General features: G+C 48.8%; 1 protein-coding gene across 4 annotated transcripts in view; it reads left to right on the forward strand.

The window, feature by feature from the left end:
* The first annotated feature begins 9,758 nt into the window (after positions 1-9,758).
* Positions 9,759-13,996, forward strand: part of GABPB1 (GA binding protein transcription factor subunit beta 1) — a 38,476-nt gene continuing 34,238 nt past the window's right edge. The window contains exon 1 of one of the 4 annotated variants that reach the window (XM_032790617.2): positions 9,759-9,819. In XM_032790617.2, the coding sequence (XP_032646508.1) occupies positions 9,817-9,819 (3 nt within the window). In that variant the 5' untranslated portion in view covers positions 9,759-9,816. Of the gene's footprint in view, positions 9,820-9,904; positions 10,059-10,155; positions 10,180-10,815; positions 11,717-13,996 lie in introns of those variants that run through there. The other 3 variants (XM_032790619.2, XM_032790616.2, XM_032790620.2) reach the window with 3 other exon arrangements.

Below are 13,996 nucleotides of genomic sequence, written 5' to 3' on the forward strand. Positions count from 1 at the left end.
CAGATAGTGTCAGGAACTTAAAAACAAACTGCCAATTCCTTTAAAAGAGTTTATTTCTTGGTGGGTGGGGGAGGCACAGCTAAGTATAATAGAATGTGCCTTTCATGTAGTAAATTTTGATCTTCACATGAAAGCTCACATACGGTTTAAATGAGACTTGGCTTCTAGCCAGAGGCATATTTAATTCTTCTTCAACTGCACTATACATTATTTTTAATAATATTAAGGAGGAATTCTGTTTTGCTATCCCATGGATGCCAGTGCTGTCTGAATCATAAACCATGGTGGCAGTGGTAGTGTTGCCTGTCTGTGTTAGGATGGAATAACAATTTTCTATAATCAGCAGCTAATGAATAAATGTAAACCAATGTTATGTGTTCATGAGAAAAAATTTTTATTAAGAGGCACAAAAAGATTTTGAGAACACACTTATCAAACACCCAAACCAATTTTTACATAAGAACGTAAGCGCTGTTATACCAGGTCAGCCTCTGATTGCCAGAAGCTGGGAGTGGATGACAGGAATGGATCACCAAATTTCTGTGATGCTTATTATATTAATATCCTCATTTAATGCCAGGCAGTCTAGTTCACCCATCTTACTATTTAGACTTCTAGCATTTGTATATAAGCACTTGTACATTTTGTCAATATTTAATTGCATGCCTTCATATTTTGTTTAAATGGGACTCTTTAGTGTTTGACTGTCCCTAGCTAGCTCCTATCTGAACTTTACCAATTTCTTTCCTATCCTCTATACCAGTGGTTCTCAAACTGGGGCACAGGGTTGGTGCTACCATTAAGGCGAACTAGGCAGTTGCCTAGGGCACCAAGATTTGGGGGTGCCAAAAAGCGGTGCCCCCAATTTTTTTTTACAGCGGTTCCTCCCCAAGCGTGCAGTCTCTGCTCCACTTCTCCCACCTCCCAGGCTTGCAGCGCCAATCAGCTGTTTGGCGTCGCAAGCCTGGGAGGAGAATTAGAGCAGGGGGGGCGGCATGCTCGGGGAGGGCGCGGAGCAGAGGTGAGCTGGGGTGGGGAGGTGCTGCACGGCTCCCCAGGGGGAGGGAGCTGCCGCAGGGGGGTGCCTCAGGGTGGGGGGGAGCTGCCACGGGGAGGGCGGGGACCTGCCACAGGGCTCGGGCGCCAGGCTCGGGCGCCAGGTGGAAGTTTCGCTTAGGGCGCGAAATTTCCTTGCACCGGCCCTGCTGGGGCCACCGCTTCCCACAGCCCCCATTGGCCTGGAGCGGTGACCCGCGGCCAGTGGGAGCCGCAATCGGCTGAACTTGCGGACCTGGCTGGTAAACAAACTGGCCCGGCCCGCCAGGGGCTTTCCCTACACAAGCGGTGCTCCCAGTTTGAGAACCACTGCTCTGTACTAGGATATAAAGTTCCCTCTTTAATAAATTCAACCCTAAGGGATGTCTCCATCTGAACCATGTGCTTTCCCATACCTGTCAGCTTTCCCTCAGCCCTTAGTTTAAAAAATTCAATTAAGGTTGGACCTGTTGTTTCCTCATTCTGCTTGCAAGCATTGCAACCCCCCCAAAGGAAGGGGGGTATCTCATGTTACTTTGTAGTGACCCCTTCTGGCGGATGCATGAAGATGCACTGATGAAAGACAAGCAACTGGGTCCTCTTTCATCAGAATGTGTCAACACAATGGAAGGCCTTTGAATGTGTTGAGTAAAATGGGACTCATTGGGGTTCTAGGATAAGTGTGGAGGACTCCGCAGGCAGGAAATGTGCAAGTCTGACAGTATGATGTAGTAGTCTGAGCATTATATGCTTAGGCAAGGCCCTTGGGTTTTATTTGCACATCTGCCAGTAAGGCAACTCTGTATTTTCTCTGTAATATAGTTCCTCATCTGTAAAATGGGGATACTAAACTGACCTACAGTATTTCACAGAGGCATAGTGAAGTTTAATTCATTGTTTCTGAGGTGATTTCAGATCTTTGGATCATGATGATTTGTACTTTTCCCTGAGGTGTCCGAGGCAGAAGACAAGACAAGACAAGATAAGACAAGAGAAAGACCACTCTGAAAAATATTATCATTCCAATAAAAAGATGATCTTTTAACAAAGGAAATCTAGTTATTATTAATGGATACAAAAATAACAAAAAATAAAGTTGCAAACACTTTTCACAAAATTATCACTCCATAGCTGACTTCTCAGGCCAGGTCTACACTAGACCTAAACTGGTATAACTAACACACTCAGAGGTGTGAAAAATCCGTACCTCTAAGCAACATAGTTATACCAACCCAGCCCCACCATATAGACAGCCCTATATTGATGGCAGAGCTGCTCCCGTCAACATAGCTACCTCCTCTCAGGGAGGTGGATTCACTATGCTGACAGTGTAGGAGCATCTTCACTTAAGTGCTACAGAGACACAGCTGCATCAGTGCAGCTGTGCTGATGCACCATTTTATGTGTGGACTTGACCTCAGGCCTCATCTTCAAAGGAAACCTGCACAACACCTTTAAAAGATGAGCCTGGGAGCTTAAATTCATAATTTTTCTAGACACTATAAATCCTTAATAAAGACACTGGATTTATATCTTATTACAACAACCTGTAACCGATTAATCCCCCTTTTTTTATTCTGATTTCCAAAGTGTTAACGGGGGACTTCACCTTCAATGGTCTCTTATGTGGTAACTATTTATGCTTAATAATCTGTTCCATTATCTGTTTTGCTGTGACACTCTAAGTACTTTTAATCCAGACCTGAAGAGCGGTATGTTGCTCAAAAACTTTTCTCTCACCTACAGAAGTTGGTCCAATAAAAGATCACCCACTTCTCTCTCTCTCTCAAATACCTTCATGCTGTTTCACATCTGGTGCTCCTTGATGAAACATAGAAGCCTTGTCCTATAACAGATTTATTCAAACTGATACAAGCTACAAAAGTGCGATCTTTGAAGAGTGTTGCCATTTTCTTAATGTAATAAAAATACTGTAATGATGAATAATAAATAGTGTGTAATAAGCATGTCATCAAAACAAATTTAATATTTCCAAGATCACTGCTTTTATAATTTATACTCAGGTAAAGGAGAAAATCCCTGGAACTATTCATTTTTAGGAGGAGGTTTGCAAGACTTGACATTCTAGTGAAGGGGGTTCACAGATTGTTAAAGTTTGGGAACCACTGCTATAGGGGCTAGGAATGGAGCAATTGTGGTAGGAAGAGCTCAAGACTCAGAGTAGTCGGGGGGAGGAGCCTTTGGGAGAAGCAGTTTGGGGACCCAGGGCAGAGGTCCAGCCAGGGCCGTCCTTAGCCATAGGCAGAATAGGCAGCCGCCTAGGGCACCAAAAGGTCTGGGGGCACCACTCTGCCAGGAGCCCAGACAGACAGAAAGCAGTGGAGAATGTAAGAGCAGGGCTGCTGGGTCCTAGAGAGAGCCGAATGCAGCACAGTCTTGAGGGAGGGGATTGGCTGCTGGGAAGTCTCTGAGGGTGGTGGGGGAAGAATCACTGCAGGTGCTAGCAAGCTTATATGGGGTCAGAGGTTGTCAAGCACGAAGATATTCAGAGGTGGGGTCTGTGTCTCCACCAATAGTTTGAGCTGGGTGTCCTCTCCGTGCCCCGCCTCGAGTTCCTGCCTGCAAGAAAAACCAGTCAGGTTCTCTTCCTCTTGTTTGTGCTGCTTTTCTAAGGCTATAGAATCCGTTGGCAGGCACCTCTTGGGCCGGGGAGTGCGGATGGAGGGGGAGGGGGAAGGAGGGCACACCTACGTTGGCGGAGTCTCTCGTCCCCCCCCCCCCAGCACATAGGTGCCGCAGAGGGGCTGCGGGAGGCCAACATGGATGGCAACCCCCTGCCTGGTACCCATCTAGGAGGCGAGTGGGCTTTCTGGTACACTGAGAGATGTTCTAGGAGGCGAATGATGCAGCTGAACTGTGGATGAGATGATGTGTTGCTGTGAGGGGGGGAGGAGGTCCCTCCCGTGAAGCTTGCTTTCTGCACAATGAAAAGGGGGGCGGCTGGGGCAGGGGGGCAAAACGCGTGGTCTGAGAGTGGGTTAGATAAGTGGCGGGCTGGATTCTGGGGGGAACGAGACCTGAGGTCGGGGGGGAGGTGGGGTGAAAAGGTGGCCCGAGATGTGTGTGTGAAGCGAGTTAGAATTAGACCACCTACATGGGGCGTAGAAAACCGATGCGAGTTTGGGGGGGGGAGTAGCTGGGGAGGCCGTAACCGAGCGGGCTGGACTACTGAAGTAAAGACCCTCAACAGCAAACTCTGCCTCAGAAACCACCAAGTTTTTCCTAATTTCAGGAATAAAATAACCATTTACATGTTTCACACTAATTTGGTGATGAATCTTGGGGCATGTGCCGCTGAGGCACATTGTGCATCGGCTAAGAAGAAGACACCGTAAACCATTACTTGCCTCAGGCTTGCTCAAAACATGATCTGGGCCCATTTGAACTCGCCAATTTTCAATGAAGATTTGCAGATGTTTCAGAAAACCTGAGTTGAGTTGGTAATCGGAACAGATAAGTATTACCTGATTTCATATGAAAATTTTGCTTCACTCAGTGCAATAGCCTAAAACCATTACTATATTCACAATTAATACATGAAATAACTATACGTAAGGCTTTCTAATTTCAGTGTGAAGGGCATAACTGGAGTATGCTTCCACTAAGGGACAAACTAAAACACCAATCTACAGATTGGTGGACACGTTCCTTCTCTTTGGGGCCTACGCAGAGGCAGGGGAGGGCCGTCCTTAGCCATAGGCACAATAGGCGCCACATAAGGTACACTTGCGGGAGCCAGACAGACGGGAAAGCAGTGAGAATGTAAGAGCAGGGCTGCTGGGTCCTAGAGAGAAGCCGAAGTGCAGCACACAGTCTGAGGGAGGGAAAGGCTGTCTGGGAAGTCTCTGGGAAGGGGTGGGGGAAGGAAACTACCTGCAGGGGCTGGCCCGTTGAGGTGCTCGAAGCACCAAGCATCAGCAATATTCAAGGCTCTTGGGGGCTGTGCTCCACCAATATTTGGAGCTGGGTTTACTCCCTCTGCCCCGCCGCGATCGGAGGCCCTGCTTTCCTGCACTGAAAGAAAAACAGCCAGTGTTCAATCTCCCATTTGTTGTGTCGTGCTTTTGCCCTAAGGCTATAGAGAATACAGTGGCAGGCAGCTTCACTGAGGAGCACCAAGGGGGAGGGGAAGAGGGGAGAGAGGAGGGGGAAGGAGGGGCACACACCTGCTGGGAGCTCTCATCCCCGCCGCCCCCGCGGCACCACAGTGGCAGCCGCAGCAGCGAGGTGGGAGGAGCCACACATGATGGCAACCCCCTGCCCCTGGTACCATCCTAGGGGAGGCGAGTGGGGCTTTCTGGCCTGAGAGAGTCCCTAGGAGCATGTGCAGTGACTGTGGTGCAGAGTGAGTGTGCCGGGGTGGGGGGAGGGGAGGGAGAGGAAGGGGTTCCCTCCCCTGGAGCTTTTGCTCTGCCAGTAAAGGAGGGGAGAGTCCTCTCTGGCCCTAGCCCTGGGGGGAGCCTGTCTGCATCCCAAGTTCCTTATCTCCTCAGCCCTGCCCCACACCCAGAGCCTGCGCCCCCCAGCACCCAACTCCTGAGCACCGCTGCTGCCAGTGTGACCCCTCAATCCCCAGCCCATCCCAGAGCCTCACTTGAGGGGAAAAACGTGCAACTTTAAATTTGGGGTGGTCAGTTTTGGAGTATCATTGTGTTTAGCACAATACTTGATTAACTTTTTACACCCATTTAAAGTATAACAGGTGTTACAAAGTGGGAATGTTTTCTTAATGTTTTCTCTGACTACTGTGTGGTGCCTCAGTTTCCCCTATGCATTCTCAAGGATCTAGATGGTGGGATAAGGTGTGTGATTCATTGTAGAGCCCTAGAGTGCCAGTGTGATGCTGTCATGCACAGAGAATGGCCGTAAACCACTGTCTCTAGGCAACTGTATGGCCTGGTGCGCTCTCCTGCAAGGATGCCCAACTGAAAAGGTGTTGGAGAACAAAGAGATCAGGTGGCCATCCTAATGCTGGAAAAGAGACAAAAGGCAGAGGAGAGAGTGTCAGTGCCTGTTTGGACTTCCGAGGAAGTGGTCATGGTGTGGAAAGAGGATGCTGGGATGCTTCTTGAACTACTCCATACAAAGCCAAGTCAGGACTCTGGGGAGCCTCCTTCTCTACTGAGCATACTGTCTCCGAGCAAGACGCTTACACCTTCCTGGGTCTGACCTCAGAGCATTCCAGCATGCCCTTCCACACTGTGCGCTTTCCGCAGCGAGTGTGCCCAGGCAAGGTCCTGGGGCAACAGAGGTCCTGAACCCCAACTACAGTCAGACGTGACCAATAAAACAGAAGGTGATATTAGATGACAGGATCACAGTCTAAAAAAAGCTTGTAGGTACAGAAAACAGGACCCTCAGCAGGTCCATCTTGGAGGGATGGGGAGCCTAGACCAAGTGCTGGGCTCTCCCATTTCCCCAGCCAGCTCCAAACTGACACTCCCTCACTGTAGCCTTTGTGTCTCTTCTGGATCTCTTCTGATCTTTGTCCCCAGCACCTTCAATTGGGACCCCCCATTTGCAGGGGAAACTGAGGCACCCAAACACAGAGTATTCAGCCAGAAAACATTAAGAACATCCCACTTTTTTCACAACAAGTGCAACAAAATATAATACCTTAATCTGTATATTGAAGCAGGCAAGTGCTGCTTCTGACTTTACACTTTTATATTGACCCTTGTAATCTTGTGGTGCCGATGCATTGTAGTCTTCATTTTATATCTGGCTTACAGGGCGACAGCGGGGTGTGGGGTGGGCTGTGCACCACCATTTTGGGCACCAACCTAAAATTATTGTACAAACCTGCCGCCTACTGCTTACCTGTGAGTGTGACTCTTTCCCTGGCGCTGAGGGCTGTCAGGGCTGTGTTGGGTGAGGTGCTGTCGGGGGAAGGTGAGGCTGGCTGCCTACCTGCTGAGAATGACAGTGAAAGTATACTCACTTCCTCACAGGCAGTCCAGGATTGGAATGGGTCACCACGAGCTGGGCTGGGGATAGCCAGATAGCATGTGCGAAAAATCAGGACAGGGGTTGGGTAGGGTGAGCAGATGTCCCACTTTTATAGGGACAGTCCCAATTTTTGGGTCTTTTCTATATAGGCTCCTATTGCCCCCACCTCCCGTCCTGATTTTTCACACTTGCTGTCTGGTCACCTAGGTGGGGGGTAATTGGTGCCTATATATAGACAAGCCCCAAATATCGAGACTGGCCCTATAAATCAGGACATCTGGATCTGGTCACCCTAGCTGGGAAGCGCATCTCTCCCCGGACTGGCAGTGATCCATCTCATCCGGGGGAGCTGCACAGGGAGGATGGCAGCTGCTGTGGCTCCATGGGTGCCCGTCCCTGAGATCAGATGCTGTGCTAACTTCACCATGGTCCGTTGAGCTGGCGGTGGTGCCCATTGGCGTGTGATCGACCTGAGGGTTGCTGCTGCTGTTGCCACTCTGCACCCAAGATTTTGGGGTCAGTTTTCCACCTATCTCCTCTTCTACTGCAGCAGTGTTGAAACCAGCAGGCTGGGGGGGGGAAGACCAAGCATGAAAAGCAGTACTGTTTGCCATTTTGATTGTCATTGACAAATTTGTTTGCCAAAAATGCTTGCTAAGAATCCTGAATTCAATTTTCAATATATTTTTTTTTTAAAAAAATCAATATCTTAGCCAAAAACAGAAAATTAAGTTGTTGACAATTATTTGTGACAAGTTTGGTATGGGGAAGGGAGTGGGCAGTTTTCATCAGAGAAACAAAAAATGTTGACTGACTTTCCTATAGCCCTGTTACTGCTAAATAGAGCCCTCCAACAACTGTAATATGCTCATCTCCTACTAGTGTATAGAGCAGGGTCAGCAACCTACGGCACATGTGCCAAAGGTGGCACGCGAGCTGATTTTGATGACACGCAGGTGGGCTGAATGGCTCAGCCCACCGCTGCTCTGGGATTCTGGCTGCTGCCCCATTGCCACTCGGGTCCCAGCTGCCCCACTCAGCACCCGCTGCTGGCCTGGAGACCCCCAGGAACCCCAGGCTGGCAGCAGGCTGAGCAGGCCGTGGCTGAGACCCCAGCTGAGCCACTCAACCCGCTGTCGGCCTGGGTTCCATTCACTCAGCTGGCAACGGGCTGAGAGGGACTAAATTCAATGAAATAGGAAAACAAGAGCAACTAATGACAAAGTGCAAGAACCTAGAGCAGTGGTCCCCAACCTTTTTCGTCTGGCGGCGCCAGACGAAGGACATGTGGTGGCGTGGTATGAGCATACGCCGTAAATGCCTGCCCGAAATTCGGCGGCAAGCAGTGTCATCCAGAGGCGTTGGCGCCAAAATTGCGCCGAATTGTCAGGCAGCGACATTTCAGGCAGATGCTCGTCCTCCAGGCCAGTATGCGGGTGCACTGAAAGCCCCTGTGGGCGCCATGGCGCCCCCGGCACCACGTTGTGGACCCCTGACCTAGAGAGCCTCCTGAAGCAGCAATGTGATCATTTTGATTTAAATGGACTTGAACTGTACGAAGAATTGAGTTGTTGCCACACAAATGCAAATCGTATGATGGACATTGTACAGTTTAAACTTCATACCAGCAAACTTGCCACCCATATTCTACTGACAATTCCTGTAACAGTAGCATCAGGAGAACGGAGTTTCTCAAAACTAAAGCTCATTAAAAACTATCTCCGCTCTACAATGAGTCAAGAACACTTGATTGGTCTTGCTATTCTTACAGTCAAACAAGACATCACTTTTCTTTGTCATACGATGACATTATAACTGATTTTGCAGCCAAAAAAGCCAGAAAGATTGCTTTTAATTAAAAACTAATCCTTGTTTCAATACCTCTTCATATAAATTTCCAATAAAATGTTGCCAAATTAAAAAAATATTATTTGTGTCATTCTGTCAAATCAGAATTTTTTCTATAGTGCTACTTTTTAGTGCTAGTTCATCAGCATTACAGTGTGCTTAATTAAGTTAAACTGGTTTTCGTGACAGGCCTGGGGCAAGTTTTCCAATACTGTAAGCTTATGTTTGTGTTGCTAAGAGCAAGACAGGAACAGGGGCGCCAGCTTAATAATCCCACCTAGGGCACCATAAATCCTAAAGAGGGCCCTGGGTCCAGCAGTCAGGGGGTAGGGCAGGAGTAGCAGGACAGGCTCATTCAGGCGCTATCTTCACCGCACGTTCACCGGTGCGTTTTTACAGCCAGTAGACTCACTGCAAACCCAAGTGCGGACAATGCCTGGCAGGCTTTGCCTTGACGTACCGAGCCTTGGCATAGCGTCAACAAGTACAGTGAGGTGCCAACTACCCACGTCCTGTGTCCGTGGGCACTCGTAGGGGGAGCGCTCCGGCGGTCCCGAGCCTGGCAACGCCGACCCCGCCTTAGCAGGTCCGCGGGCGGGCGGGTGGCGAATGCCCTCGGCCCGCCACACTCGTAGGGAGCCCCCTTCGTGCTGTGCTTTTACAAGGGTTTGCCCCCTCCATGCCGCTGTCATCGCCCGCCTGGCCAGGACCAGCTGAACGCACACCGCCCGCCTCTGCCTCTCCCAGCCAGGGCAGCATCCCCAGGGCCGGCGAGCCCGCTTCCCCTCCCCCCTGCCGGCTGGAAGCAGCGCAGGCACGGAACATGGCGGGCGCTCATGTCCCAACTCCCCCCCTTGCTCCCGATATCTGCGCATGCGCTGTAGGCTGCACAGGGGCCGTATCCCTCCGCCAAGCCCCCTTTTGTCGGGGATATTTGTGTAATAAGATAATCCCTGCACCCCAATGGTAAGTGCCATGTGCCCCTCAAAGCGCTGCCGCCTCCCCGGCCCGGGCTCCCCCGGGTTCAGCGCAGAGGGGGCGCACTGTGCTGACCTGAGCCGCCTCTCCCCTCCCGCCCGCTGTGTCCCTCCGCTAGGTGCAGCAGCGGGGACTTTTGTGTGGGGCTTTTGGGCGCCGTTGAGAGGCGGCCTTTGGCGCCCGTGGTGGTTGTTGTGGACGGCGGCGACAGCCGGGCAGGCAGCACGGTAAGGCCCCATCGGCGTGCCCTGTCTCTCCCCCACCCCCCCGGGCCGGCCAAGCTTTTCCAGGTCAGTCTGTGCCTTTGTAGGGCCCTGTTACCGGATGTGGAAGTTGATCTCTTCGCTGGTAAAAAATAATTCCACTTCCCCCGGAACCCGGCGCCGCGGCTCCCTCCGCAGCGCCCAGCCCAGCCAGGATTTCCTGTTGGGGAGAGCGGGCGGGCCGGCCGGCCGGCCAGCCTTCCGGGGACCCCGCTGCACGGGGGGCGCCCGGAGGGCTGAGCGCGGGCAGGGCTCCGCGGGGTGGCTGGGCGGGGGTGGGTGTACGTACGAGGGGCGTGGGGATGGGCAGGCTGCGATGTGTGAAGGGATGGGGGCTCTCTGAGCCCCGGGGGGGGGCAAGGGGTCTGTGTGGCGCCGTGTGTGTTGGATGTGTGTTGTGGGGGTGGGGAGGCTGCAGTGTGTGAAGGGATGAGGGGTGGCTGAGCACGGGGGTGGGGAGGCAAAGGGGCTGTGGTGAGGTGCGTGTTGGATGTGGGGGTGGGGAGGCTGGTGTGTGAAAGGGTGGAGAGCTTTCCGAGCAGGGTGGAGGTAAAGGGTCTGTGGTGGGGTGTCTGTTGGATGTAGGGGTGGGGAGCTGAGCAGGGGGGAGGTAAAGGCTCTGTGGTGGGGTGCGTGTTGGATGTGGGGGTGGGGAGGCTGTGGTGTATGAAAGGATGGGGAGCTTTCAGAGCAGGGGGGAGGTAAAGGGTTTGATGGGGTGTGTGTGGGAGGTGGGGGTGGGGAGCTGAGCAGGGGGGAGGTAAAGGGTCTGTGGTGGGGTGCGTGTTGGATGTGGGGAGGCTGTGGTATGTGAAAGGATGGGGAGCTTTCTGAGCAGGGGGGAGGTAAAGGGTCTGTGATGGGGTGTGTGTTGGATGTGTGTTGTGGGGAAGCTGCGGTGTGAGAGGGAATGGAGGGGCTTGCTGAGCACTGGGGGATAAGGGATGTGTGGGGTGGGGTCCAGGTTGGATATGTGGCAGTTGGGAGGCTGTGGTATGCGAGGGGATGAAGGGGCTTGCTGATAGATATGTGGTGGGGAGATAAGGGATGTTTGTGGTGGGGTGCATATTGGATGTGTGCCATGAGGGTGGGTAGATTGTGGTGTGTGAGAGGATGGGAGGATGCTCCTTGAGCAGTGGTGGGATGCAGATTGGATGTGTGCCAGGGGAATTGGGAGGCTGTGGTTTGTGAGGGGATGAAGGGGGTTGCTTAGCACTGTATGTGTGTGGGGTGTGGGGGAGGTAAGGGACTGTGTAGCAGAAATGCATGTTCCATGTGTATCCAGAGGATGGGTGGTGCCTGCATTATCTCCTTCGCTGCCTAGTGCTGAGCAAGTTGGCTTGGTTAATATTTGTGAGCTGTGTCCCTGGTGAGTGTAGTGTGCATAATAGTTGTCTCTAGAGGCCAGTTGTGTGTGTGCTGCTGTGGCCCCATCTACTTGTTCTGTACAATGTTATAGCGAGAAGCAGGCTAGTGGGCAGGTGACAGGACTTCTCCAGTAGCTCAGCAGTGGACTTTTTCAAAGGGATGTTGTCTCCAGGGCACAGCATCGCTCCATTCTTTTGCCCCCACTATGGCAATCTGACTGTGCATTTCCTGCCTTGCTTTGGGCTGGCGTGCAGGTTACTATCGTTTGTATCTAGCTTGTTTGGAAGTATTTCAGGCCCTAAAGTGCTTACATTTTACTGAGGATAAAATTACCCCATTTTGTAGTGTATCATTTTAAAATGCTTGTAATCTTTTGGGATAAAAGGTATATTATACATGTAAAGGTATTCTCATAAGGTGCATTTGTTTGAACAGTTGCCTGTCACCTCTAGGAATCAAATTGGTTTACATGCTATCAGACCACTGACAACCCCATTTCAAATCTAGGGCTGTTAATATCAAACCCAGGCTAAGATTCTAAGAATTTACCTCTTAAATCAGTTTTAAATGATCTCTTATGCCTGCTACTAAAGTGTTTTTTGCTTAATCTAGTTTGGTGTAATCTGGAGCAAACAGTAGATATTATTCTTAAATTTACGTGGATAGCTACGTAAAATGAACTTTTAAATAGTTATATGTTTTCACTTGTATTTAAAATTCAATGTGCGTATTAGGGATCTGAATTAGGATAAAAGCTGGTTTGAATAAAATGTGCAATTTAAAATAAATTCCGTGTAAACTGATATCTTCTTTCCTTTAGAGCGTTAAGGATATATACAACACAAGTTCAATTCCCAATATACTCCAAATCTAACTCTTGCTCCCAATCCAGTTTCTCTTATGCACTGTAACAAGGACAAGTCCAAAAGTAAGGAATCAGACTCAGTTCTCAATTAGTAGCACCTGGCCACCTAGCATTCAAATAAGCCAAGTATGCTCTTCCTGAAAACAGTTTGCCTTCCAGGCTTTGGGCCTATCCACAGAATAGTAATTGTCAAGAGTCCTCATTATAGATGTCTACATTAAGAAACTGTTTTAATCTGAAGTGGGGACAACACGTGTATCCTCAATTCATACTGCAGACCTGTTCTGTTTAAAGCTGTAGTACAGTTCAGGGCATAGTTAAAACATAACTAGACCTTGGCTGTCAATACAAGATAGCATTTATTAGGGGAATAACAGTTGTAACGTAGGTAAGAGCCAAGTGTATGCTTTCTGGCTCAAGGAAAAAAATATTTTCTATTATTCTGAATTGTACAGTGGAGCCTTATTGATACATGGGCATATTTAAAATTAAAAAGGTGAGAACAAAACTACTGACAAAATTAAATACTTTGACTCGCCACATGACAGCAAGTGTTTACTATTCATATCACCTGTTCTCTAAGAGAGCAAACTTTTTCTGAAGCATATATTATGTTGAATTTTTGGTTAAACATCTAGAAACAGTGGTTAGCTACCAGTAGGAGCAGAATTGCTGCACTGTTAAAATAAAAGGCTGGCATTATAAAACATAAATTAAAACAGTTTGCTTCTGGCAAACTGTATATTAAAATAAAATTTTAATTTTTGTACTCTAGCTCAGCTTTTTAATATCAACCTGCATACTTATGTTGATCCCATGATGACGTGTGGGAATTACAGACCAATCAGTGAGTTATGACAGTTTACAAGGAAATAACTCAGTTTGATGGATTTATTTCCTTAAATTATTAGATGTTAGAAGATATATGCATGTGAAAATAAAATTAATGCATCAGAAGTGGTCTTAAGAAGCATTGCTGTATGGAAACAAGTAGTTTAGCCTCTATGCAGGTACTAGTAAAACCATTTTTAGTTAGATGAAAGAGGGTTTTCTTTAATTGGTGGTGACGGGGGCAATACCTTGCCCTGAATTCAGCCATTGTGGTATTGTGTCTGTACTGCGAAAATCAGAAACAAGTTGATTTTAGTGACGATATTTTAACACTGATTAGATAATGAAATATAAAATGAGATATTTGTATTTTATTTATGAAGTAATTTTTGCCAACACATTTATATATCGATATATGTTAGGAATTTTCAGTGTTTTCTTTGACACCTCCCAGGGCATGTATACAAAATCTGATTGAAAAACCATTAGCTTGATTTTTCAGCGATGCCGAATAAGCTTCCATTGAGTTGAGTTAACTAGGAGCGTGTGCTGGTATAGCCATACCAGTATACCCTTTCTAGTGTAGAAATGGCTTTGCAAACAAACAATTGGTGTAGCGATTACTCATGTTATAGGCTCAAGATATTATCCTCAACCTACTGACATCTTGTTTGTCATGTCTGGAACAAGCCTGTTGATTCATTTTTTCCAAGTTCCAATTTCAGGAATGCAGCTGGAGAGCCCAAAGACCATACTATACTGGTCAGATGAAAAGGATGTATACAGCATTTGAAAAGGACCATCTTCCCCCTACTCTCTATAATGCTCAGTCCCAACT

The sequence above is a fragment of the Chelonoidis abingdonii genome, chromosome 9 (assembly GCF_003597395.2).
Source record: "Chelonoidis abingdonii isolate Lonesome George chromosome 9, CheloAbing_2.0, whole genome shotgun sequence".
In the NCBI taxonomy this organism is placed as follows: domain Eukaryota; kingdom Metazoa; phylum Chordata; order Testudines; family Testudinidae; genus Chelonoidis; species Chelonoidis abingdonii.